This window comes from Hemitrygon akajei, chromosome 2 (assembly GCF_048418815.1).
Source record: "Hemitrygon akajei chromosome 2, sHemAka1.3, whole genome shotgun sequence".
NCBI classification, from domain to species: domain Eukaryota; kingdom Metazoa; phylum Chordata; class Chondrichthyes; order Myliobatiformes; family Dasyatidae; genus Hemitrygon; species Hemitrygon akajei.
Window position 1 is genome coordinate 109,032,692 of NC_133125.1, and position 24,882 is coordinate 109,057,573.

Here is a 24,882-nt window from a genome sequence, read left to right on the forward strand (position 1 = left end):
AACCTGAACTGTTAGTAAGGCAGGAAGGAACAAAAACAGTGTGTGTGAGAGGATCATAGAAATAGCTATGACAGGAGTGCAAACAGGCACATGAAGAGCAGCCACCATTCTGCCTCACTGACTCTTGATTGAGTAAATGAGACTGATCAACACAACCAGCTTTGCTCAGCACCACAGAGCCTAAAAGTTGCATTTGAAAAGGGCGGAGGAAAAGAAGGGCTGTGGAAATGCTCCATTCCCACCTCGCAGCAGATGCCTGCAAGAGCCAACGAATCCATGTCCATTGATCCCACTGGTCTCTCAAACACTTGTATGGGATGTTGATAAGTTGAGTATTCATATCCAGGGTGAACCAGGTATAATGTTTCCAAGTTTCAGACTACATAAAACTGAATTGAGTGCAAGCTGTGAGAAGGGTACTGAGTGATTTGGGCAGGTTGAATGAGTAGGCAAATGTTTGACATATAGGTTATTCATTTTGGTGGCAAAAACAGGAAGGCATGCTATTATCTGAATGGTGACGTTTTGGGAAGGGAGGTAAAGAAAACTGGCTTTCTTTGGTCACCTATTGTTGAAAGTAAGCATGCAAATTCAGCAGGCAATTAGAAGGCAAATGATCTGTTGGTCTTCGTAGTGGGAGGGTTTTATGTACAGTTAAGTTAAAGTCTGTCCCGAGCCTGAAGCGACTGAGAGTATGAGAACCCCACCCACCCCTGGTAGGATGCCAGTCTATTGTGGTTTTATGTACAGAAGCAGCAATGTCTTCTTGCATTTGTATCTAGGCTAGGTGAGACCATATCTTGGGTAATTTGTGCAATCATTGTCTCCTTCTGCCGTGAGTTGGGCAGCAGACTGATTCCTGAATAGCAAGTCTGACACATGTAAAGAGAACGATTTAATTAGCAGATAGATTCATTACCTTTTAGAAAAATGAAGAGAGAGAATTCTAAAAGGATTAGATGGAGTAGATGCAGGAACTTGGAAACTACAACCATGTATCAAATCCAAGGATAAGAACTGAAATGAGAAATTTCTATGCCCAGAGGAAACAGTTGAAGCCAAATTATTTTTTAAAAAATCATGAAGTTAATTATTGTTCCTAGGACTAAATCAAGCGATGTCCAGAAAGAACGAACACCGTGTTGAATTTGGAGAAACCATGATCATATTGAATGCTGAAACAGGCTCATTGAGCTGAATTGAATCAGAGTAATACAGAACTTTAGCCCAACTGATCCAGGCTGACCAAAATGCCCATCTAACTTAGGCCTATTTGTCTTGGGCACATATTGTGAAAGCTTGTTCCATATACACATCACACACTGCCTGAAGGAGTTGCCCCTCAGAGCCTTTTAAATCTTTCCCCTTTCACCTTGAACCTATGCCCTTGAAGGAAAGAGAATCAAAACCAAGTAAAAAGTGTCTGCATTCATGCCATCTACGCCCCTCATGAATGTCACACTCCCCGCCGTTTTTCTATTTTACGGGGTTTCTATGTGCTTTTATGAGTTTTAGTTTGCTTGGTTCATTCTTCCTTTCATCAAATTTTGCTTCCTCAAAGGTGGTTATGAATCAGTGTGTAAGAGGCAGTTTGAAAATCGGCCTGAGTGGTGCCATAATTATTACAACCTCTCTCAATGTCAGTAAGACCAAGGAAACTAGAGGTTCATGAGCCAGACCTCATCGGAAGATCAGAGGTAGAGAGGGCTGGCAACTTTAAATTCCTCAGTCTTATTTCGGAGGACTCACCATGGGTCCAGAACGCAAGTCCAAATGCAAAGAAAGCATGGCTGCGTCTCTACTTCCTTAGGGGTTCGTGTAGATTTGGCATGATCTCTAAAGCTCTGACAAACTTCTATAGTTGTGGAGTGTGTACTGACTGGCTGCGTCACAGCCTGGTATGGAAACACCCTTGAAAGGAAAATCCTACAAAGTGTAGTGAATGCAGCCTCCTCCAACACCAGTAAAGCCCTCCTTACATGGAATACTGTCACATGAAAGCAGCATCCATCACCAGAGACCCCACCACTCAGGACATGTGCTCTTCTCATAGGTGCCATCAGGAAGTAGTACAGGAGCCTCGGGACTCAACAGTTACTATCCCTCAACCTTCAATCTCTTGAACCAAAGGAGATAGCTTGATTCCACTTCACTTGCCCCATCATTTAAATGTTCTCAAAACCAATGGACTCACTTTGGAGGACTCTTCATCTCATGCTTTTGATATTGATTACATAATTATTTGTTTTGTTTTTATATTTGCATATGTTGCCTTCTGCACACTGGTTGAACGCCCAAGTTGGGTGGACTTCCATTGATTCTATTATGGTTATTATTCTGTAGGTTTAGTGAGTATGCCCACGGGTGGCATATATTTACTTTGAACTTTGTCACCCCAAAATTACACAGGTTGAAGCACATTCTACACAGAAACTGGTTATTCAGGCTTTCAGGCCCCTAGTCTGTTAATGTTCTGACCTGCTGAGGTATATTATCCTCAATTTTGTGTGACTTCTAGAATTACAATTAGCTTAACTTCCATTCATTTCAGTGTGAAAATTCTGATTGTGTTTAGAGTTCAAATGTCAAAGAGCCCCACACACTTAAAAAAAGAATGCAAATTTTTGAAATGATATAATACTGATTTCTTCACTATCAAATAAAATAAAATAATAAAAAAGTATTCCCTTTATTGTACTTGCCAAATGAAACATGGAGGGTCCTGAGGAGAAATAAAAAAAATTCTAGGTGTTAGAAATTTGAAATACAAACTAAAAATATCGGTTCAAAGGTCCAATTTAATGTCAGAGAAATATATAATACACATCCTGAAATGCTTTCTCTTCGCAACCATCCACGAAAACAGAAGGCAAAAGGAGGTGTCTCCATTTTCCCAGCGAGCGAGGAGACATACCATACAACTCACTGGTTTACAATGTTAAAAGTCCATTACGTTGCTTTCATCGTGCTCTATGCCTGAAGATCGCGAGGATCCTGGGTCTTCAGGCACACAGCAGCAGATTTTCCGGCTCCCCTGTCGACACACTGGTCTCCTGCTGTGACACTGAGCCTCAACCCGCCCGACTCCAGAGCCCCAAAATCTTAGGCTTCCAAAACCAAGCCGGACCCTTAGGCTGAGCCCTTGGCGTGCAGAACAACAGCCTGTCCTGAAACCCTGAGAACTGGTCCCATTCCCACAAAGAATCGCAGTCAGTGTGTAACTCCGGGTCAGGGTCTTCAAAAGAACCCTGAAAGGGAAAAATAAAGATATTAAAGATGGAAATAGAGCTGTTTCCAAAGATGCAGCTTAGTGCCATCTCAACCTCTCTCCACAGTGAAAGAGGAGATCTGAGCTTGTAAAAGAACCTTGGTGAACATAGAAAGCTGTCCAAGGAATGGGAGATGGAACTTGGACAAGTGTGAGGTGTATTTTGGTAAGTTAAACCAGGGCAGGACTTGTGCAATAAATGGCAGAGCCTGGGAGAGTATCATATAGAGAGATACAAGGCTAAAGGTATATAGTTCCCTGGAAGTGGCAACCCAGGTGGACAGGGTATCACCTAGTCTGCAGTTGCTGTCACTGATGCAGATGAGGCCATTCTGTGGGCACCAAAAGCAGCAAATGAGGTTGGAGGAGATGCATAGTCTTTTAAATCAGTTCATGTTGAGGTGAGGGTGAAGTTATCCCCTCTAGTTCAAGAGCCTGATGGTTGAGCAGTAATAACTGTTCCTGAACCTGATGGTGTGGGACCTGACACTCTTTCCTTCAGGATGGCAGTAGCAAGAGGAGAGCATTGCCTGGATGTTGGGGTCCTTGATGACGGATGCTGTTTTCTTGTGACAGCGCACCTTGTAAATCTGGTGGTGGTGGGGGGGGGGGGGGGGTCTTTGCCTGTACTGTACTGGGCTGTATCCACCACTTTATGTAGACTGTTTTGTTCCTGGGCATTGGTGTTTCTAGTGCAGTCAGTAATGGATCCAGTCAGGATATTTTCCACTCTACATCTTTAGAAGTCAGTCAGTGTCTTAGGTGGCATGCTGAATCTGCATCAACTTCTAAGAAAGCAGTAGCATTGTGATGTCTTCTTTGTGATGGCGCTTGCATGCAGGTCCCAGGGCAGATTCTCTGATATGATAAGCCAAGGAAGTTAAAATCAATCCCCTGATGAGGACTGGCTCAGGAACCTCCAGCAGCTTCTTCCTGGAATCCATGATCATCTCTTTGATTTTGCTGACACTGAGTGACAGTTTCTTGCCATGCTACTCCTCAACACGATTTTCAATCTTTCTCCTTTATGCCAGTTCATCGCCACCTTTGATTCAGCCAACAAAACTGAGGCTGTCGGCAAACTTAAATAGGGCATTAGAAGTGACTTAGCTATGAAAGATGTGAAGCGAGTGGAGTCTTACCTGGGTGGAGGGGAAATTCCTGCTCAATGCAAAAGGAGGCATTGCAGACGTCTGGCTGAAGAAGTTTTGCCATGCGATCAGATGTGGCAGAGGAAGAAAGGAGTACATACAGAATGGTGGAGGAACTCAGCAGGTTCAAGTTCATTTTAATCCCATTCAACTGTAAACATGAATATGTCAAGGGGAGCACCACAGTACATGTAATACACAACACACAAAGTAATATTACCACAAAAATTAACAAATAATAGAAGTCCATATTTGATACAAATTTAGAAAGTAAAGAGTATAATGCTACTGGTGCTTCATGCACGATGACACCTGGAGTTGGGTAGTCTTATGGCCTGGGGGAAGAAGCTGTTTCCCACCCTAACACTTCTTGTCCTAGTACAACGATATCTCCTGCCTGATGTTAAGGGGTCAAAGAGATTATTGGATGAATGGGAGGGAGCATTGACAATGCTAAGTGTACTATGTAGCCAGTACTCCTGACAAATATCTTGGGTGGAAGAGAGACTCTAGTGATCCTCTTAGCAAACCTTGAAAGCCTTTATATGGTCAGATGCCTTGTAACTCCCATACAGTTGGTAAGGGAATGGTTCACTTGTTATAAGATTGGTTCAAATGGGTGGTGGGTGCAGGGGAAGACTTGCTCACCTCAATCATCTCAAGAAGTGGAGATGCTGCTGTACTTTCTTGACTAATGAGGAGGTGTTGAGGGACCAGGTGAAATTGTTGCTTTGTGAACTGCCATAAACTTGGTGCTCCTAACTCTCTCCGCAGAGGAGCCATGTATGTGCAGTGAGGCATGATCAGCCTAAAGTCGACAATCATTGATATGGCCTTGTCCACATTGAGACTCAAGTCGTTGTGCTGGCATCATTCTATCAGCCCCTGTACCTTCTCTCTGTATGCCATTTTGTTGTCATTGTTCATGAGGCCAACCACTATTGTGTCATCAGAGAACTTGATGATTTGGTTTGAATTGGATTTGGTAGTACAGCAATGCATCAACAACAGGTCCTTCATCAGGACTGGAAAAAGGAGATTAGAAGTTGTAGTAAGAAAGTGGGAAAATGAGAGGGGAAAAGTATAGATGATAGGTGAAATTGGGAGGGGGGTTAAGGTGAAGTAAAGAGCTGGGTAGGCAATTGGCAAAAGAGTCAAAGGGTTGGAGAAAGAGGAATGTGATAGAGGACAGAAGGCTGTGGAAGAAAAGGAAGAGCACTATAGGGAGATGATGGGCAGGTAAGGTATAAGGTGAGAGAGGGAAATGGGAATGGTGAAAGGGAAGTGGGGGGCAGTTACCAGAATTTGAGAAGTTGATATTCAACCGGAAGTTCCCGAACTCGAACTACAGTAATTGCCCCCCCTCCCCTTCAAAATTTCCCATTCTCATTTCCCCTCTCACTATCTCCTTACCTGCCCATCACCTCCCTCTGGTACTCCTCCCCCTTCCCTTTCTTCCATGGCCTTCAGTCCTCCTATCAGATTTCTCTCCTATCACATTCCCCCTTCTCCAGCCCTTTATTTTCACCAGTAACTCCACTGCCCTTTACTTCACCCCTCCCCCTCTACTGGTTTCACCTATCACCTACCACCTTGTACATCTTCCTCTCCTTTCCCCCACCTTTTTACTCTGACTTTTAACTTTTTTTTTTGTTTCTGTTGGAGGTTCTCAGGCCAAGGTGTTGACTGTTTACTCTTTTCTATTGATGTTGCCCAGCCTGCTGAGTTCCTCCAGCATTTTGTGTGTGTTGCTTGGATTTCCAGCATCTGCAAATTTCTTCTTGTCTGTAGATTTTTCTCTTGTTTGTCCTCTACAGTATTCTGTTCCATATACAAGCAAGGGTGGGTGCTCTGAAGGATGGGAAAAATGCTTTGAAGATGATCTTCAAAGAAGCAATACACTAACTTATAAAGCATATCAGTTTTACTGATTAAGTTTGGTTTTATGATATTTTTCAAATGGAAAATTATGTTAGGTACTTTTCAAAATAATCCTAATACCACGGCTTTTTTATGTTTAGTCCAATTTTTTTTAGAGCTTCTCAAAATATATTGTTGATCTGTTTTGTTTTACTTTTCAGGAATTAGTAAGAATTATTCAGCCTATTATGTTGGGAAAAATTGTTAGTTATTTTGAAAACTACGATAAGGATGATACAGAGGCTTCTAAAACTGCCTTTGGATATGCTGCTGGCCTATCACTTTGTACATTGTTTTTGGCAATTCTACATCACCTGTACTTCTTTCATGTACAAAGGAGCGGAATGAAACTAAGGATAGCAATGTGCCATATGATTTACAGAAAGGTAAGAAATTTACTGTCAATGATTGCCTCTCTATGGAGTTGCAAAGGTTAGTGTGGTTTAATTTTTGATGGATACACATGACAAAATTGGTTCACGATAAAATACAGTGAATTCCAGTTAAATAATGCATATCAGGACCAGTGCATTTTGGCCCAATTAAGTGGTTGCCCAATTAGCTAAAGTTTAATAACTAAAAAGATATACAAAAGATAACCTATCATTTAACTGAGTAATGTATTATGTATTTAAATGATATGTAGGATAAATTAGAACACTACCAAAAGTTCTACATTACCATAAAACTGTGCATTAGTTCCTAATTGTTATTGATGGAGGAATTAATTCAGTGTATGCTGACGTGTTCTTTTGAACTGTAAATGAACAAAATCAGCACAGACACCTAATGCAGACATTAGCTGCCTTCAGACAGTGCTTTTAACAGTTGCATCCTCCAAATCTTCATTATATTTATAACATTCAAGATGATTGTCGAAACCTTAAAAACCTCTTTGTAGTGCCTAACTTGTTGAAGTAGTGAAATCGTTTCATTTTCACTCCCAGCTGTTTCTGGCATCTCCAAGCCTGAATACTTGAAACTGCATGAGTACGACAAATCTGAACTGTCCTACTGTTTATTTTTCGCCAAATATCAGTGACTAAAATCACTGCTTTTTGAACATAAACACATTCAAATGACACTCTTTAAAAACTGTTTGCTCTAAGCACAATGTAATGTCTAGTGGTCACATGATGTGCATACGACTGATGCTACGTAGAAAATATTCGGCAATAATTGCCTGCCCCAATTAAGCAGCATAGTGTCCCAAATAAACAAAGGGAATCACTAATAGTCTCTCACTAATTCTACCTACTGGGCCTTTATCTGTAACCTTATATAATTTGGGATTTATTACCGTTCAGGTCACTAAAGGCATTCAGTCAGTCCTTATAATTTAATGTTTTTGCTTTTAACTGGCTCTTCTAAACTGATGGTTTGGACAGGGGTATAACTTGTCAGATGAGAGCTGAACTGGTCAGATAGATTGTAGTCTTCTCTGAATTCAGAACTCAGGGTCCTCTTTCTGTAGTGGATGTTCCTGGGTTGTAGCTACCCATGTGCGCAGTGTTCCTTTAATTTGTTTTCACTGGATCTTCTAGACTGTTCAGAACCCTCAAATTAAGTTAGTTGAAAAGGTGAAGATGCAGTTACTGAGTTGTCCTGCCAATTTGCTGGGCCTCTTTCTGCTTATTCAGTTGTTTGGATCACTTAGGTTTCATATAAGGCTTAGTTGGTGGTTTAATTATTAGTCATATGACTATACTTTTATGAAATATACTTCAACTTTGCAAATAATCCTGTTTTATGGCACTTTATCAGAGCATCACACGGACTGCATTACCTTCCCCATTCTGGTGTGCTGCACAATGTGGTTAAGCTATTTTAGTATCAACTGCAGACTTACTAACCATGCCTTGAACATTTTTAACAAAATTGTTGATGTAGATGACAAGCAATGATAAGCTCAGCACCAGCCTCTGAGGTACAAGTTTCCAGTATGAGAAACAACATTTTATCATCACTCTCTACTTTCTATTGTTGAGCCAGTTGTTTATCCATTTAGACAGCCCTCCCTGGATCCCACACAATGTAACTGTCCAGAGCAGCCTCCTGCATGGAACCTTAGCAAGTCATATAAGCCATGTTTACTGCCCTACCCCAATCGACTTTCTAGGTCACATTACCAAACTTGATGACCTCCTGCACACATAGTAATGCTGGCTATCCCTAATCAGTCCACGTCTTTACAAATATACATATACCGTATCTTATCCTCAGGATCCTCTCCAGTAATTTACTGCCACAGACTAACTGGACTATAGTTCCTCGGGTTTTTCTTTGTCACTCTTCCTAAATAAACTGGTCTGGCACCTCACTCATGGCTAATGATGATGCAAATATCATATGGTGATGATCGGGGATCCACAGTTTCTCCTCTTGCCTCCACAGAGTTCTTAGGTATACATGGTGGGCCTGGAGATTTTTCTATCTTCACACCTTTTAAGAAATCCAGCACCTCCTCTACTGTAATGCTGACTTTCTCTGAGATCTCCCCATTAACTTTTCCTGGTTTTGACAGATTCATGTCTTTCTCCACAACGAAATGTACATTAAAAATTCTGCTTATCTCCTGCTGCTCTACAACAGGATCTCTACTCCAATCACTTTTCTGCTTAATATATATAAGTATATATACAGTTGAAGTCAGAAGTTTACGTACACCTTAGCCAAATACATTTAAACTCAGTTTTTCACAATTCCTGACATTTAATCCTAGAAAACATTCCCTGTCTTAGGTCAGTTAGGATCACTTCTTTATTTTAAGAATGTGAAATGTCAGAATAATAGTAGGGAGTGTGATTTATTTCAGCTTTCATTTCTTTCATCACATTCCCAGTGGGTCAGAAGTTTACATACACTTTGTATTTGGTAGCATTGCCTTTAAATTGTTTAACTTGGGTCAAATGTTTTGGGTAGTCTTCCACAAGCTTCTCACAATAAGTTGCTGGAATTTTATTCCATTCCTCCAGACAGAATTGGTGTAACTGAGTCAGGTTTGTAGGCCTCCTTGCTTGCACACGCTTTTTCAGTTCTGCCCACAAATTTTCTATCAGATTGAGGTCATGGCTTTGTGATGGCCACTTCAATACCTTGACTTTGTTGTCCTTAAGCAATTTTGCCATAACTTTGGAGGTTTGCTTGGGATCATTGTCCATTTGGAAGCCCCATTTGCGACTAAGCTTTAACTTCCTGGCTGATGTCTTGAGATGTTGCTTCAATATATCCATGTAATTTTCCTTCCTCATGATGTCATCTATTTTGTGAAGTGCACCAGTCCCTCCTGCAGCAAAGCACCCCCACAACATGATGCTGCCACTCCCATGCTTCACGGTTGGGATGGTGTTCTTCGTCTTGCAAGCCTCACCCTTTTTCCTCCAAACATAACGATGGTCATTATGGCCAAACAGTTCAATTTTTGTTTCATCAGACCAGAGGACATTTCTCCAAAAAGTAAGATCTTTGTCCCCATGTGCACTTGCAAACTGTAGTCTAGCTTTTTTATGGCGGTTTTGGAACAGTGGCTTCTTCCTTGTTGAGCAGCCTTTCAGGTTATGTCGATATGGGACTCGTTTTAGTGTGGATATAGATACTTGTCTACCTGTTTCCTCCAGCATCTTCACAAGGTCCTTTGCAGTTGTACTGGGATTGATTTGCACTTTTCGCGCCAAAGTACGTTCATCTCTAGGAGACAGAATGCGTCTCCTTCCTGAGTGGTATGATGGCTGCGTGGTCCCATGGTGTTTATACTTGTGTACTATTGTTTGTGCAGATGAACGTGGTACATTCAGGCATTTGGAAATTGCTCCCAACGATGAACCGGACTTGACATCATGTTCTGACCTCAATCCGATTGAAAATTTGTGGGCAGAACTGAAAAAGCATGTGTTCAACTGTACTTCTAAAATTTCTTAGGATTCTTCTCTGCCAAAGCTATCTCATGTCTTCTTTTTGCCCTGATTTTCTCTGGCTTGATCCCAGCTGCCTGCACCTGATCCATGCCTCATTTCTCCTATCCAGAGTCTCGATATTCCTTGTCACCCAGGTTTCCCTGCTCCCACCAGCCTTGCCCTTCACTCTAACAGGAACATGCAGATGCTGTGCTCTCACTGTCTCACCTTTAAAGGCCTCTCACTTTTCTGTGGTCCCTTTGCCCTCAAGCAACCTACTCCAGTCAACCTTTGCAAGTTCCTGTCTCATACTGCTGAAGTCTGCCTTGCCCCAAATTAGAACGTGAACGTGTGGACTAATTCTATATGGTTTTTATAATTACTTTAGAACTTGTAGATCTATGGTCACTGGTTCCAAAGTGCTTCCCCCATTGTCACCTCAGTGTCCTACCCTGCCCTATTACCCAAGAGTAGGTTAAGTTTTCTCTTCATTCAAAGGTTTTATCCCTCTTCATATTGCCCAAGGAATGTTTGCTGAACACACTGAACAGATTCCACCCTATCTAAACCCTTAACAGTATGGCAGCCCCATTCTATGTTGGAAAACGTAAAATCCTCCCCTATTATTCTTCCAACTCTCCACAAACTCCCTACTAAAGACCATTCAACTACTAGCTGCACATTAAGTGTGGCCATTTCATTGAAGCTCTGGACCTCGATACTCTCAGGACTATCAATGCTCATGAGTAAATCTATCTGCAGCTCTAGCTGTTCTAACAATTCTGTTGAGAAAAGCTGGCAAGCTGGGCAAATTCTCAGCAAAACCTAGTAAAATTAGTGCCAGTTATATTTCCGAATCCTTTTAACTGACATGTATAGAAATGGGCCTTTCGAAACAAAATGTGGGAAGTAAAATTAAGCACTTCCTTCCCACATTAATGTTAGAAATAGATAACTGTTTTTAAATCATTTTGTTACTTTGAAATTATTTGTATTCATTCAAAATACGTAATTTTTTAATATATTTTTGTTTCAGGCACTGCGTCTCAATAACATTGCACTGTCAAAAACAACCACAGGCCAGATAGTGAACCTGTTATCCAATGATGTAAACAAGTTTGATCAGGTATGTAGTTTGCAGTCAAGGAGCAAGGCATGGGTGGTCCACTATAATCATAAAGTTGTCAAGTGAAACTGCACAGAAGCAGCCTGTTCAATCGACTATGCCCATGCTGATCACCAAGTAGCCTACTATGCTGTGTGTTTCGAGTGCTCATTCAGCTACTAAAGTTGTAAGAGTTACCTACAGCCATCACTTTCTCAGCTAGTGTGTTTCAGCTTGCAGCTGCCTTCTGGGTCGGGGAAAAAGATCGATCATGATAAATTCTTAGTTTTCCTGGCAAAATGGAGCAACTTGGATCCCCTCCACTTTTCCCACTCTCACAACAGGTCAACTGAAGATGTCATTTTATTGGCTCTTCACTCAACCTTGAAACATTGGGAGAAGAGAGATACATACGTCAGGGTGTCCTTTATTGACTCCTGCTCTGCATTCAACACTATCTTCCCCTCAAAACTAATGAATAGGATCTAGGTCCTTGGTCTCAATACCTGCTCGTGCCACTGGATCCGTGATTTCCTCACTTGCAGACCTCAGTCAGTTTGGATTGCCAACAATATCTCCTCTACAATCACCATCAGCACAGGTGTACCCCAAGGCTTTGTGCTTAGCCCCCTGCTCTACTCGCTTTAAACTTATGACTGTGAGGCTAATGACAACTCCAATGGCATATTTAAGTTTGCTGATGACACCACTGATGTTGGGCAAATCAAAGATGATGACAAATCAGCATGTAGGGAGGAGATTGAAAATCTGGCTGAGTGGTGCCACAACCTTCACTTAGTGTCAGCAAAACCAAGGAGCTGATGATTAACTACAGGTGAAGAAAGCTGGAGGTCTATGAGCCAGTCTTCATAAGGAGATCAGAGGTGGAGAGGGTCAGCAACTTCAAACTTCTTGGTCTTATCGTTTTAGAGGGTCCAGGATGTAGTTGCCATTACAAAGAAAGCGCACCAGCGCCTCCATTTTCTTAGTATTTGTGAAGATTCAGAATGTCATCTTGGACAAACTTCTTTAGAAGTGTGCTAGAGAGTATACTGACTGTTTGCATCGTAGCCTGGTATGGACAACACCAATTCCCTTGAATGGAAAATCCTACAAAAAGTAGTGAATATAGCCCAAAACATCACGGGTAAAGCCTTCCTAGCATTGAGCACATCTACAAGAAGTGCTGTTGCAGGAAAGCAGCATCCATCGTCAGGGCCACGCTCTCTTCTCACTGCTGCCATCGGGAAGGTGGTACATGAGCCTCAGGACCAGTGCTACCAGGTTCAGGGACAGTTAGTACCCCTCAACCATCAGGCTCTTGAACCAGCAGGGATATCTTCATTCACCCCAACACTGAACTGATTTCACAACCAATTGACTCACTTTTGAGTACTCACGTTCAACTCATGTTCTTGATATTTATTGCTTATTTATTATTATTATTATTTTGTTATTTTTGTATTTGCACAGCTTGTTGTCTTTTATACATCGCCTTTGTTATGTGCAGATTTTCATTGATTATGTTGTGGCTCTTTGTATTTAGTGTGAAAGAAAATGAATCTCAGGGTAGTATATGGTGACGTATATGTATTTTGATAATAAATCTACTTTGACTTAGTTTTTAGAAAAAACGAAAACATGGTGGAATGATTGTACTCGGTAAAATTTGCAAAAAGAATAACTTAAGGAAACAGATGACCTATGTTCCTCATCAGAGGTTGTGATTGATGGGGAACTTTGCTTTCTGTAGGATCAGTTCGTTCATTATGTGCCATGTCACATGACATGGGCAATCACGGTCTTTCCATGACCACTAGCATTCATGGCAAATTTTTCTACAGAAGTGGTTTGCCATTGCCTTCTTGTGATAGTGTCTTTATAAGATGGGTGATCCCATTATCAGTACTCTTCAGAGATTGTCTGCCCGGCGACAGTGGTCGCATAACCAGGACTTGTGATATGCACCAGCTGCTCATGCAAACATCCACCACCTGCTCCCATAATCCTGATCGTTGGGGCTAAACAGGTGCTACATCTTGCCTAAGGATGACCCGCAGGCTAGTGGAGGGAAGGAACACCTTTCACCTCCTTTGGTAGAGATACATCTCCACCCCACCACCCCTAAATAACAAAAAGACTATTTAATAATACCTTGTTTCCTCTTGGGTACCTAGTAAACACAAGTCACTTAAACACACCGTGTCTATCTACAAAGCAATATGTCCCATTTTTTTTAATGCCAGGATATTTGTACTCTAATTCAACTATGATCTGGTGCTGGCAAAACCCTGCATTTGGAAATAAGATAGGAGAGTCATGTTCCTGAATGTTGAAAGTTCTCTGGCTGATCATAGGCCTGGCCTCCTCAAAAACTGGAACAAAATGTTCAAACATTGGTGCCTAATCAGATAGGAACAGGGTACAGGATGTTGCGGTCTGCTTCTCTGGGATATTGTGCCAACAAACAAAAGGCCTTTCAAAAGGCTGTATTCTAATTCTGGGTATAGATGCTCCATCTCTCTAGAAGGGGAGTTTCCAAACTGGGGTCCGTGGACCCCTTGCTTAATGGTATTGATCCATGCCATCAAGAAAGGTTGGGAACCCTGCTCTAGAAGGTGTTGGTTCCACACATAAGATTTAAGTCAAGTCCAACTTTAAAGAACAATTGTGTAAATTTGGAATAATTTCTTTTAAATGTCGAGTATTTTGTGGAAATTTGTAAGCACCTTGAATGAGCTGATGATGTGAAATAACTGATAACACAAAACCAATTGCACACTTTAAATGCTTGTCCAAAGTTTCTTTTCAGTGTATGAATGCTTGTGCACTTATAAACTGCAAAGAAATTTAAAGGTTGATGCTGTTTTTTAAAAAATATATTTCGCCTAATGTTGGAAACTTTGTACATGGATATTTTTGTGATGCTACTGTATATTACATCAACTGTTTCAGGTAACCATATTTCTGCATTTCCTGTGGGTTGGACCATTGCAAGCAATTGCAGTGGTAGTACTGTTGTGGCATGAAATAGGACCATCCTGCCTGGCTGGAATAGCCGTACTACTTATCCTGATGCCATTGCAAACCCTCTTTGGCAAGTGGTTTTCAGTCCTGAGGTACCTTTTTACTGAGATTTACTTTTTCACGATTTATTTATGAAAAATTTGTGTATTTTAAAATGCTTAGTTTCAGATCTGATTTTGTATTGAATCTGTTAGAGCGTAAGTTTTCACATGCTTCTTTTTACGTCCCAGATTTCAAATTCAAGTGTAGGTGTAGCTGAGAAGGCAACCATTTCTTGTTGCTCTTAAGAAACTGCAATGGACTGTTGTCTTAAGTTTCTGCAATCCTTGTACACATTCAATTGCAGGGTCAACCTAGCAACGATGAAATGTATATCGAAGCTAAGGTGCTGTATGATTTTGAGGTAATGGTGCTGGTGTGCGCCCACAGTTCATTTGCTTTTGGATGTTGCAGGTTGTGAGTTTGAGAAATGCTGCCAACGAACCTGGTGGAGACCTATTATCCCAGATTCCATGTAGATCAATTTTAACAGTGCCCCGTTTTGTCTAATATTATCTTCATATTGATGGTGGTTATCCTCCGGGATTCATGTATATTCATGTTTGAATCAATCAGGAGCTATGGGGGCTGAATGAGTGCCAACATTGGAGGCAGTTGTACCACTCCAATTTCACAAGTGTTATAATTTCTAGCATTAGCTTCATTTTGTATGCTAATGAACAAGTTGTTTTAAATTATGGGCTGGATAATTTGCCTATTAATCCCCTATTTGTTGGATCAATAAAATAAATATCTTCAGTCCTGATGAAAGGTCTTGGCCCGAAACCGCCCACGATTTGTTTCCCTCCATGGACCGCTGCCTGACCTGCTGAGTTCCTCCAGCAGTCTCTAGATTTCCAGCAGCTGCAGTCTGTCTTGTGTCTAATAAAAATATTTAATTTATTGATAAATAAATATCAGTATTTACTTGCAGTATACCATATATGTCAAACTCAAGGCCCGATCCGGCCCGCGGTGGAATTATCTTTGGCCCGCGAGATAATATCTAATTACTATTAAAGCTGGCCCCAGTAATCAAAGCGCCTATGGCGTATGATATGGCTAATGCTGAGTTTATTCAGGTACTAGGTTTTCAGGGGTTTTAGTGTTTATTCGGCAGTCTTGCTCGGCAGTCTTCTTCATAAGAAACGGAATTTGTAAAGTGAAACACTTTGTAGTTATAGCAGAGACAGGGACACATGAGAGCAGGCTGAAAAAACGGAGGCAACGAAAGCTGCGTTCGCATGCGTCCGACTGATCCGACCCGCATGAAGCTGCATTTTGCTCAATCTGGCCCGTGACCTAAAATGAGTTTGACACCCCTGCCAAAAGATGGACATTGGCATGAGTCTTACAACTTCCAAGTCCCTCCATGTGAATGCAAACAGGTTCCTTATCATATTTAATTTTGTGAAATCTTGGCATTGTCAGGATACAAACATTGATGAAACAATGGCATTTAAAGCTGCATGCTTAGAGAGGGATAGGATAATGAGAGAGGTGGTGTATTTGGTCAAGAAGGGGGAAAAAGGGTATGTAAGGCTTTGGAAGCTAAAATTAAACAGAGTTGTTCAGAAATATAAAGAATTACAAATGTAGCTAGAAAAGAACTAAAGAAGGTAGTTAGGGGAGTCAAGAGGGGTCATGAAAAGTCCCTGTCAAAGATTCCCAAGTCATTGACCGAGGAGTGAGCATGTGCTTGGAGGAGGAGGGTGTGAATGAGGTCCTAAATGAGTGAAGTGCAAGTTCAAGTGCAAGTGCAAATTAGTATTTAGCAAAAAGGACCTGGAAGATGGGGAGATTAGTATGAGGTCCTAAATGGGTGAAGTGGATTAGTATTTAGCAAGAAGGACTTGGAAGATAGGGAGATTAGAATGAGGTATGCTAGGGCATTTCGAGATAAAGGAGGAGGTAGTGTTGAGTTTCTTAAAGAACATTAATGCGGATGTCCTCATGGCTTGAAAGGATCTACCCCAGGTCAATTAGAGAAACAAAAGATGAGATTGCTGTGGTTTTGACCAAGATCATCACTGCCTTCTCAAGGCACTGGCAAAGTTCTAGAGGACTGACAGGTAGCTCATGTTGTTCCATTATTCAAGGAGGGAAATTGGGATAGCCTGTAAACTATTAAACTGGTGAGTCTCATGTCAGTGGTAGGGAACTTAAAGGAAATGATTCTTAGGGAAAGGATTTATGAGGATTTGGCCTAATTAGGAGCAGTCAGCATGGTTCTGTGTGGAGCAAGTCATGTCTTACAAACTTGATTAAGTTTTTCAAAGGTGTGATAAAAGTGACTGATGAAGACAGTTGAGGCATTTGACGAGTCCCCTCAGGGGTGGCGCTTCCAGATGTTGAAGTTGAATGGAATCCTTGGTGAATTGGCCACCTGGCTTTAGAGTTAACACGAGGAAATCTGCAGATGCTGGAAATTCAAACAACAACACACACAAAATCACATATTGACTGGGATTCCCATACTACAAAAGGTCAAGATGGATACAATTTGTCAAATATGTTCAGAAAAGTTTCCTTAATAAGTACATAGAAGTCCCAACGAGAGAGTGTGTGACACTTGATCTGCTATTAAGGAATGAGAAAGGGCAGATGACAGAAGTTCGCACCTTGCATCGAGTGATCACAGTGGCTTTAGTTTCAAAGCAAATATGCAAAAAGATAAATCTGCTCTGTGTTTCTAAGCATTCTAAGTCGGAGAATTTTGATTTTGATGGTATCAGAAACTATCAGTCGTGTGTTTTGGGATGGGCTGTTTTCTGGCAAAGGTGTACTTGGTAAGTGGGAGGCATTCAAACATGAAATTTTCAGAGTACAAAGCTTGTATATGCCTGTCATAAATGAACAGTAATAGGTGTAGGAGACCTTTGTTTTCAAAGGCCCTGGTTAAGAAAAAAATGATGCAGAGCAGGTATATGCAGGTAGGAACAAATGAGGTGCTTATGGAGAGTAAGGAATGAAGAGGACACTTATGAAAGAAATTAGGAGGGGCTAAAAGAAGGCATGAGGTTTCTCTAGCAGACAAGGTGAAGGAGAATCTTGAGGGATTCTACAGGTATGTTAAGAGCAGAAGGATTGGAAGGGACAAAATCAGTCATCTGAAAGATCAGAATAGGAATCCATGTGTGGAGCCCAAAGAGATGGGGGAGATGTTAAATTAATTTTTTTTCCATCTTTATTTACTTAGGAGATGGACAGAGTCTATAGATCTGAGCCATCAACTTCATGGACCCTATGCAGATTACAGAGGAGCAAATACGAGGGGTGATTGATAAGTTCATGGCCTAAGGTAGAAGGAGTCAGTTTCAGAAAACCTAGCACATTTTGTTTTCACATAGTCCCCTCCTACATTTATACACTTAGTCCAGCGGTTGTGGAGCATACGGATCTTGGACCTCCAGAAAGTGTCTACAGCAGGGGTGATTGATAGGTTTGTGGCCTAAGGTAGAAGGAGATGAGTTATACAGCTCTTGTTACATGCACATGCAGGTCAACTCTGAGTGATCATGCAGAAAGTCTGAAGTTAATAACTCATCTCCTTCTACCTTAGGCCACGAACTTATTACCCCGATGAGTTATTAACTTCAAAGGTTCTGCATAATCACTGCTGGCATTTGACAAAGTCCTCCACCAGGGCCCTGTATTCATCCTCCTGTCCTCCCTTTATACACTCACCTATTGCTGAGTCATCAGGGAATTTCTGCAAATGACATGACTCAGTGTTGCACCTGAAGTCTGAGCCAATACATACCCCTGTGGGGCCTTAGTGCTGCTTATATCCACGTCTGACACACACTCTGAAGCTGCACAAACTGTGCTCTGCCAGTCAGGTAGTCCATTATCAAGGATACAATTAAAGTGCTGACCTGTATTGAATTCTCCCCCCAGCAGTGAGGGCTGTATGGTATTGAAGGCACTTGACAAATCAAAAAAACATGATCCTTGCAGTGCTATTCTGCTTATCCAAATGGGAGTAGGCTCTGCTCAGCAGGTAGATGACAGCATTGTTGATTCCAATGTGCTGTGGGTCGGCAAGCTGCAGGGGATTGAGGGCTGATCTGACCAGGGGTCAGAGGTGAGCCTGGTCCAGCCTCTCTAGAGTCTTCATGTGTGAGGTCAGGGCCACTGGACAGTGGTCATTTAAGACTTTCATTTGGCCCTTCTGGGGTACTGGGACCACACATGATGTTTTCCACACAGGTGGGACCCTTTCCAGGCTGGGACTCAGATTGAAAATGCACTGGAGAACTCCACACAGCTGCTCAGCACACTCCTTCAGGAGTTTGGTGTTCACATCATCTGGTCCCAATGCTTTGCCGTGTCTGAGTTTCCCCAGAGCCCTTCTCACCCGCTCAGTAGTGAAAGTGAGTCCATGATGACTGGGGAGTTGGGGGCTGGGGAAGTGAAGTTCAGGACGATAGCAGTTGGTATGTGATAATTCCTTAGAAGTCAATATAGTCATCCGTGTGAGGCTTTGACAGCTCTTAAGTGAATGCAGGACCACAAGTCCCTGAGATCTGACTAGATCTGTCCCAGGATATTAATGGGAAACAAGAGAAGAAATGTCTGTGAACCTGGCAGAGGTTTTAGTAATTTTTTTAGCTGCAGGTATGGTTCCAAAGGAATGAAAATGTTGTGCTGTTATTGATGAAACTCAGATAAGGCAGAGAACTACGGGTCGGTAAGTCTAATATCAGTGGTGGAAAAGTTATTGAAGGAGATGAAGCAAAGACTGATTTGGAATGGTTAGCTTTGCATGGGGAATCATGTCTCCCAAATTTGATCGGTATTGTTTTGAAGAGGTGACCAAGAGGTTGTCTACATGAGCTTCAGTAAGACCTGTAGTAAGTTTCTGTATGGTAGGTCAGTCCAGAAGGTTAGAATTTGGCAAAAGCAGGGTGAGCTAACCAATTAAATACAAAATTGGCTTGGTGGAAGGAGTCATGATGGAGATGGATGGATACTGTTTTCAGATTAGAGGCCTGTGACCAGTGGCATACCGTAGGGATTAGTGATGGATCCTCTGACGTTTATTATATACAGTCATGGGCCACTTTGTTAGGTACACCTGTACACCTCATTAATACAAATATCTAAGCAGCCATTTATGTGGCAGCACCTCAATGCATGCAGATATGGTCAAAGGAGGTTCACAAAAATGATTCTAGGATTGAACAGTTTGTCATATGAAAAACATTTGATGGCTCTGGCATTCAGAAGAACGAGGGGTGACCTACTTGAAACCTATTGAATGGTGAACAGCCTTGATGTGAAGAGGATATTTCCTATGGTGGGAGTATTCTTAAGCAGAAGACGCAGCCTCAGAATAGAGGGGCGTCCATTTAGAACGGAGATGAGTAATTTCTTTAGCCAAAGAATGGTGAATCTGGAATTTGTTGCTACAGGCAGCTATGGAGGGTAAACCTTTATGTATATTTAAGGCAGAGGTTGATAGATTCTAGGTTGATCGGGGGGAAGGCAAGAGATTTGGGGCTGAGAGGAAAAATGGATCAGCCATGATAAAATGGCGGAGCAGACTCAATGGGCCAGATGGCCTAATTCTGCTCCTATATCTTCTGGTCTTGTGTGGAAAATTGGCGGATCACCTGTCTTCAAAGAATTCACAAGAATAATTACTCTCTCTCAATGTAAGGTCTAACTGTTACGGTAGATTTTTAACAGACCAAACCAAAATGAAGTCAAAACAGCTTCAAGACAAGTCGGGGCGTAAATTTGGGGAAGGGTACAAGACCATCTCAAAGGGTCATTAAAGTTATGGGTGTGTTACGGAATGTAAAATAAGATTTCCAGAAACCTCCGTTCTCTGCCCATGCCATAGGCTTGGAGGTCAGCTCTGGGCCAGAGAGGAGCTTGATGTGGCAGGCAGTGCTGAAAAATCCACAACTTGTTGTCCACATGGAGAGAACTGAGGAGGATATCTTGAGGGGGTTAAGATGTTTATGTCCAAATTAGAAAGCAAACTACAACTGTAACAATCCCAGAGGTACAACCTGAGCTGCACACTCATTAGCATAACGTCAATAAGACAGATTGTTGGACTGAATGATTGATGTCAGGGAAATGGATTTCATTGGTATCAGGACAAACTTACTTGAAGTGGTCCTGTTAAACTAAGATATACAAACATTGTAGATACAGCTTTACTCTAAGTGGTAGAGAGAGGGTTAGGGTTAGCAAAAAGGGGCAATGTAGTAGTATATAGCCAAATAAAACCAAGAGTGTGTCAGGGAGGGTTGGAGCTTTCAATCACGTGAGTGTAGACTGAATATTGTGCCTGGAGGGATCAGTGCAGGGACTTCTTTTCTTTGAGAAGATACAAGAGAGTACAGATTCTGGAACTGGAGCTCCAGTCTACTGGAGGAACTCAGTGGGCCAGGCAGCATCTCTGAGGAGAAGGGGATTGTTGAAGTTTCAAATCAAATGCTTGTGTTTGGGGGAAGGGGGGAGATAGACAGTATAAAGAAGAGAGCAGGGGCGGTGCTCAGGTGATTTGTGGACTCAGGTGTGGTAGAGGATAACAGGCAGGTTGAGCTGGAGAGTGGAGAAGAGGGGTGGAGTTAGAGGTGGATGACGGATGGAGGCAGAGAGAAAGAAAGAGGCAGATGGCATGAGGTAGGGGGAGGGGAATGGGGTCACCCGCTGGAGGGTAATAAGCAGGAACACAAAGCTACAAGTGTTGGAATCTGATGTACAATGGAGGTGATAATGGGAACCATTAGGGGAGAGGTGAATGCCAACTGGGACTAGAACCAGGTGTAAGATGGGGGGGCGGGTGATGGAAAGACTGTGGATGAAGTGTGTATGAAGGAAGGGGATGGGGTTGAAAGTGGACGATAGGAGAGAGGTAAAGGGGACAGAAATGGGAGGACTAGAAAATAATTGGAAGGAGAAAGGGGAGAGAGGAGGTGTAAGTGGAAACTGGAAGGGTAGGTAACATAAAATTGGAAAAGTCAATATTCATCCCATTAGTTTGCAGATTACTCAGGTGGAATATGACTTCTTGTTCCTTTTGTTTATGTTGGGCTTTACATTTACAGTGTGCCTTCTCCACAATTTCGGCCTTTTACACTTTTGCTTCTGTGTGCCTTTTTATTTATCTTTGTAAACATTGTGGATACGTAGAGACGGAAATGGGAGCAGCAGTTAATGTGGATCCTTTACAAGCTGAGACAAGCAATGTAATAGTGGATAAAAAGGTAGTGATTGAGAAGTGAAGTGTTTTGTTGTCATGTAAAGAAATAGAAAACATGCAGATGATGGAGAACAACACAAGTTAAGAAATGGGAGCAGGAGTAGGCCATCCAGCTCGTTGAGCCTGCTACACCATTCAGTAAGATCTGTCTTGAGAGAAGACAGAGCTAAGATTAACTAACATTAGTTTTTCTTTAAATGTTGGAGAAATTAATGGTAAAGCTGGTAAATTTCCAGGACGTGATGACTCGTGTCTCAAGGTTTTGAATGAGGTAACATTGGAAGCAACAATTGCATTAGTTGTCAGCCTTTCAAAATTTCATAAATTTGAGTATAGTTCCCTCAAAGTGAAATAATCTCACTATTTCAGACAGGAGGGAGAAAGTAAAGAGAGTTGCATGTTAGTTAGCTTGATACCGATAGTAAGGGAAATGCCAGAATCTGCAGTTAAGGAGGCTAGTATAGGGCACTTGGGAAATAATAATAAGGAAATTGAAATTTACGTGAAAGGCAAGTCATATTTGACAAATGTGTTAGTTTTTTTTGTGGATTAGGGAGGACCAGTGGATATAGTGTAAGTGCTTTCTCACATTTGACGAGGTGTCACACAAGGTTTTTAAAGTTGGAGCAAGTCAGCTTGAAGGTAAAATGCTGGCATGGATTGAGGATTGATTAATGGTCAGAAAGGAGCAGGAGTGAACACATCACTTCTAGACTGGGAGGCTCACTCATGGGTTGCCCCACGTGTGCACGGTGTACTCACTTCATTTGAATGAGAGGGATCAGGTATGTTCATGGTACAAATCTGGGAGAAAGTTCAGAGAAATCTTAAGGGGATCTGGACATCATTGGGGTCTTTCTCCCCGTTCAGGGCATGTATCATAAGCACTGCATAAGCAGTACCCCCAGCATTGTTAAAGTCCCCTCCCATCCTGATCTCTTGCCGTTTGGCAAGTGGTACCGCAGGATAATAGCCAAGATCGTCAGGCTGAGTAACAGCTTCTTTCCCCAAGGCTGTCAGACTTCTTAACACCCTCCTACCACAGAGCACACATCACACTCTGTCTGAATGCCCTGTGCCCCCCCCCCCCCCCCCCCAGTCCACAACTCACAGACACACTCTCATCCTGCACTGGTCACTCTTCACCTTTTATTGCTGCTGGTTCACACATTTATACCACTTCTTCTGATAACAGGAACCTTGCACTTTGTCAGCCTGTCAATCTTTAGGCCGTGCAACTCAAGAACACAACATCATCTGATTCTCCTTTGAAATTTCCTGCTTGTTATATCTTCAAAGAACTCCAGCAGCTTTGTCAGGCAAGGTTTCCCCTTAAGCAAACCATGCTGACTTTGGCCCATTTTATCATGTACCTCCAAATTACCTGAACCCTCATCCTTAACAATCGACTGCCAACAGCATCCCAACCACTGAGGTCAGGCTAATTTGCCTATAATTTCCTTTCATCTGTCTCCCTCCCTTCTTGAAAAGCGGAATGATATTTCTAATTTTGCAGTCTTCTGGAACTGTGCCAGAATCTATTGAGTCTTGAAAGTTCATTACTAATGCCTCCACAATCTCTTCAATAAGTTCATACAGAATTCTGGGATATGGTCCATGTGGCCCAGGTGACTTAGTTACCTTCAGACCTTTCAGCTTCCCAAGCACCTTCTCCCTAGTAATGGCAACTCCACTCACACTGACACTCTCGAACATCCGGCATACTGCTACTGTCTTCCACAGTGAAGACTGACACAAAATACTTATCAATTCATCTGCCACATCCTTCACCCCCATTACTACCTCTTCGGCATCATTTTCCAGCTGTCTGATATCTATTCTTGCCCCTCTTTTACTTTATATAGCTGAAAAAAATTCTTGTTCTTTTTGATATTATTGGCTAACTTAACTTCATATTGCATCTTTTCATTCCTTCTGGCTTTTTTAGTTGCCTTCTATTTGTTTTTAAAAGCTTTTCAATGTTCTAACCCCACTAAGTTTTTCTTCATTATATGCCCTCTCTTTTGCTTTATGTTGGCTTTGACTTCCCTTGTCGCCCATGGTTGTTTAGAATGCTACTTCTTTGGGATATATCTATCCTATGCCTTTCAAATAGCTCCCAGAAACTTCAGCTATTGCTCCTCTGGCATCATTCCGACTGGTGTCCCATTCCAGTCAGCTTTGATCAGCTCCCCTCTCATGCCTCTGTAATACCCTTTACTCCAATGTAATACTGATACATCTGACTTTAGCTCTTCCTCTCAAATTGCTGTGTGAATTCTATCATATCATGATCACTGCCTCCTAAGGCTTCCTTTACCTTAGGTCCCAAATTAAATCTGGTTCATTAGACAACACCCAATCCAGAATAGCTGATACCCTGTTAGGCTTTATCTACCACAAACTGCTCTAACAAACTATCTCCTAGGCATTCTACAAATTCTTCCTCTTGGGATGCAAAATCAGCAACATCCTGACTTTCCCGATCTATCTGCATATTAAAATTCCCCATGATTATCAAAACATCCTGGCTATTGTTCAGAGGCCTGTATATAACTCATCAGTAGAATCCCTTGGGATTCTCCTTCATCTTGTCTGCTAGAGCAAGTTCATTCCTTTCTTTAGCCTTCCAGATTTCTTTCTTAAGTTTTCTCTTGCATTTCTTGTTCTCCATAAGTACCTCATTTGTTCCTGTTTGCCCACACCTGCTATACACCTCCTGTTTTCTCCTAACCAGCGCCTCAATATCTCTTGAAAACCAAGGTTTCCTACACTTGTTATCTTTACCTTTTATACTGACAGGCATATACAAGCTTTGTTCTCTCAAAATTTCACTTTGAAAGCCTCATTATACATTAGTAAACACAAAGTACACTGCAGATGCTGTGGTCAAATCAACACGTACAAAAGCTGGATGAACTCAGTAGGTTGGGCAGCATCCATTGAAAGGAGCAGTCAACGTTTCAGGTCGAAACCCTTCGTCAGGACTAAAGGAGGGGGCAGGGGCCCTATAAAGAAGGTGGGGGGGAGGGTGGAAGGTGCCAGGTGAAAAACCAATCAGAGGAAAGATCAAGGGGTAGGGGAGGGGAAGCAGGGAGGGGATAGGCAGGAGAGGTGAAGAAGGAATGTAAGGGGAAAGCACTATGGGTAGTAGAAGAAGACAGAATCATGAGAGAGGTGATAGGCAGCTGGAAGAGGAGGCACAGTGAAAGTGGGATGGTGGAAGGGAGAGGGAAGGAATTACCGGAAGTTGG

At 42.0% G+C, this 24,882-nt stretch overlaps 1 protein-coding gene across 3 annotated transcripts in view; it reads left to right on the top strand.

Moving 5' to 3' along the window:
* Positions 1-24,882, top strand: part of abcc4 (ATP binding cassette subfamily C member 4 (PEL blood group)) — a 274,021-nt gene that overhangs the window by 42,752 nt on the left and 206,387 nt on the right. For all 3 annotated transcript variants that reach the window (XM_073027133.1, XM_073027141.1, XM_073027152.1), the window contains exons 4-6: positions 6,501-6,725; positions 11,269-11,358; positions 14,293-14,456. In XM_073027133.1, the coding sequence (XP_072883234.1) occupies positions 6,501-6,725; positions 11,269-11,358; positions 14,293-14,456 (479 nt within the window). The remainder of the gene's footprint in view (positions 1-6,500; positions 6,726-11,268; positions 11,359-14,292; positions 14,457-24,882) is intronic.